Source organism: Sinocyclocheilus rhinocerous, unplaced genomic scaffold (genome assembly GCF_001515625.1).
Source record: "Sinocyclocheilus rhinocerous isolate Xijiao unplaced genomic scaffold, SAMN03320098_v1.1 scaffold604, whole genome shotgun sequence".
NCBI lineage: Eukaryota > Metazoa > Chordata > Actinopteri > Cypriniformes > Cyprinidae > Sinocyclocheilus > Sinocyclocheilus rhinocerous.
This window is the reverse complement of record NW_015658518.1, coordinates 3,608-5,226: the sequence shown is the minus strand read 5'-3', so window position 1 is coordinate 5,226 and position 1,619 is coordinate 3,608. Positions and strand designations below refer to the sequence as shown.

Genomic DNA, 1,619 nt, shown 5'->3' with positions numbered 1-1,619 from the left:
ATTATATAATGTATAATAGTATTTATTATTTTAAATTCTTAAATTTTATTTGTGGATTACTTAACTAATTACTTAATTTTTAGTTTAAGTAATTTTGTCAATTAATTAGTTTTTTATTAGTTTAGTAAATTTGCTTTTGTCATTTTGTTTTTGTTTCAAATATTTTATGTGGCTTTAATACATTTTTATTTACATTTTCATTTTAGACATTTTAGTATTTCATTTTAGTGCCAAGGCAACATTTAATATTTTTTTTTATTATTATTAAAAAAACAAATTCATCTAATATTTGTTTTATTTCAGTGAAAGAAAATGATTCTCAATTTCAATTTTAATAATAAATACACTGAATTTTATAAATCCAAATCAATACTGCAAGCTGTTTCACTTACGTTCATATTCCTGAGCAAATAAAAGGCACTCTTTAAACCTGGCATTAATAAGCACTTTGTATCCGGACGGTGGCTGTATAATCTTTGTTATTGTTACTTAGAGATCTGATTGCACTTTCCCACTCGAAATGAGAGACGGCACATGCATATACATTACACTTAAAATTGTCAATTAAATATAAAACATAATTTAAAATAATTCTTCAAGATGCTTTCTGTCACTTTGGCAGATAAAAAATAAGTGATCTATTTTATCCGTTAATCTATATTGCTCTAAGTGCTTTATAATGTCAGGTGTAAAGGGGGCCAAAGTGTATTTCTTCTGCATGTTTTCCGTTTAACATGTTTTTTTGTTTGTTGTGTTGTCAGTTTGAGGAGCTGAAAAGGGCAAAGTTAAAGGACATGAACATTTATGTGTCTAAAACACGGTTGTGTGTTCATAACCTGCCTAAGAATGTGGATCAACAGAAACTTCAGAAGCTCTGCCTCTCTGCTGCTGGTGGTAAAGGGGTCCGCATTACTGAGGTAAAGTACTGCTTTTCTCTTCCAAGTGCTAGAAAAAAACAACTAATAGCAAACCAAAATTCAAAACAATGTTGAATAAATAAATAAATAAAGTAGTATTCTCACAGTTCTTCCTAGCAACACTAGAGGGCAGAACTGTTATTTGGGTAGGATCAGGAGGTTTCACGGTCTAGTGCAGGGATCCTCAAATCTGGCCCACAAGATCCACTTTCCTGCAGAGTTTAGCTCTAACTCTAATCAAACACACCTGAGCATGCTAATCAATGTCTTCAGGATCATTAGAAAATCACAGGTAGCTGAGTTTATCAGGGTTGGAGCTAAACTCTGCAGCGCATTGGACCTCCAGGGCAAGATTTGAGGAACCCTGGTCTAGTGTGTTAGTTAGTCATCCAAGAAAGTCTTATTTAAAGGCACAATTGTTGTAGTTCATGAAACAGCTTTTGCAGGGTTCTAACCCAACAACCTTGTGGTTGCCTATAGGTTTAAGGTGGTGTTTATTTTAGGGCTGGACGATATGGCCAAAATTGATATCACGATATATTTCTTAATTTCGGTCGATACGATATAATTCCGATATCGATATGAACACTATTTATCTGAAATAGAAATCTTTTGTAACATTATAAATGCCTTTATCATCACTTTTGATCAATTTTAAGCATCCTTGCTAAATAAAAGTATAATTTCTATAATTTCTTTCCC

At 32.0% G+C, this 1,619-nt stretch overlaps 1 protein-coding gene across 1 annotated transcript in view; it reads left to right on the top strand.

Annotated features, from left to right (window-relative positions):
• Window positions 1-1,619, top strand: part of LOC107722449 (RNA-binding protein 28) — a gene marked incomplete at its 3' end in the record, with an annotated part of 13,265 nt that overhangs the window by 8,056 nt on the left and 3,590 nt on the right. Inside the window, exon 14 of the mRNA XM_016530805.1 lies at window positions 762-917. Coding sequence (XP_016386291.1) covers window positions 762-917 — 156 coding nt within the window. The remainder of the gene's footprint in view (window positions 1-761; window positions 918-1,619) is intronic.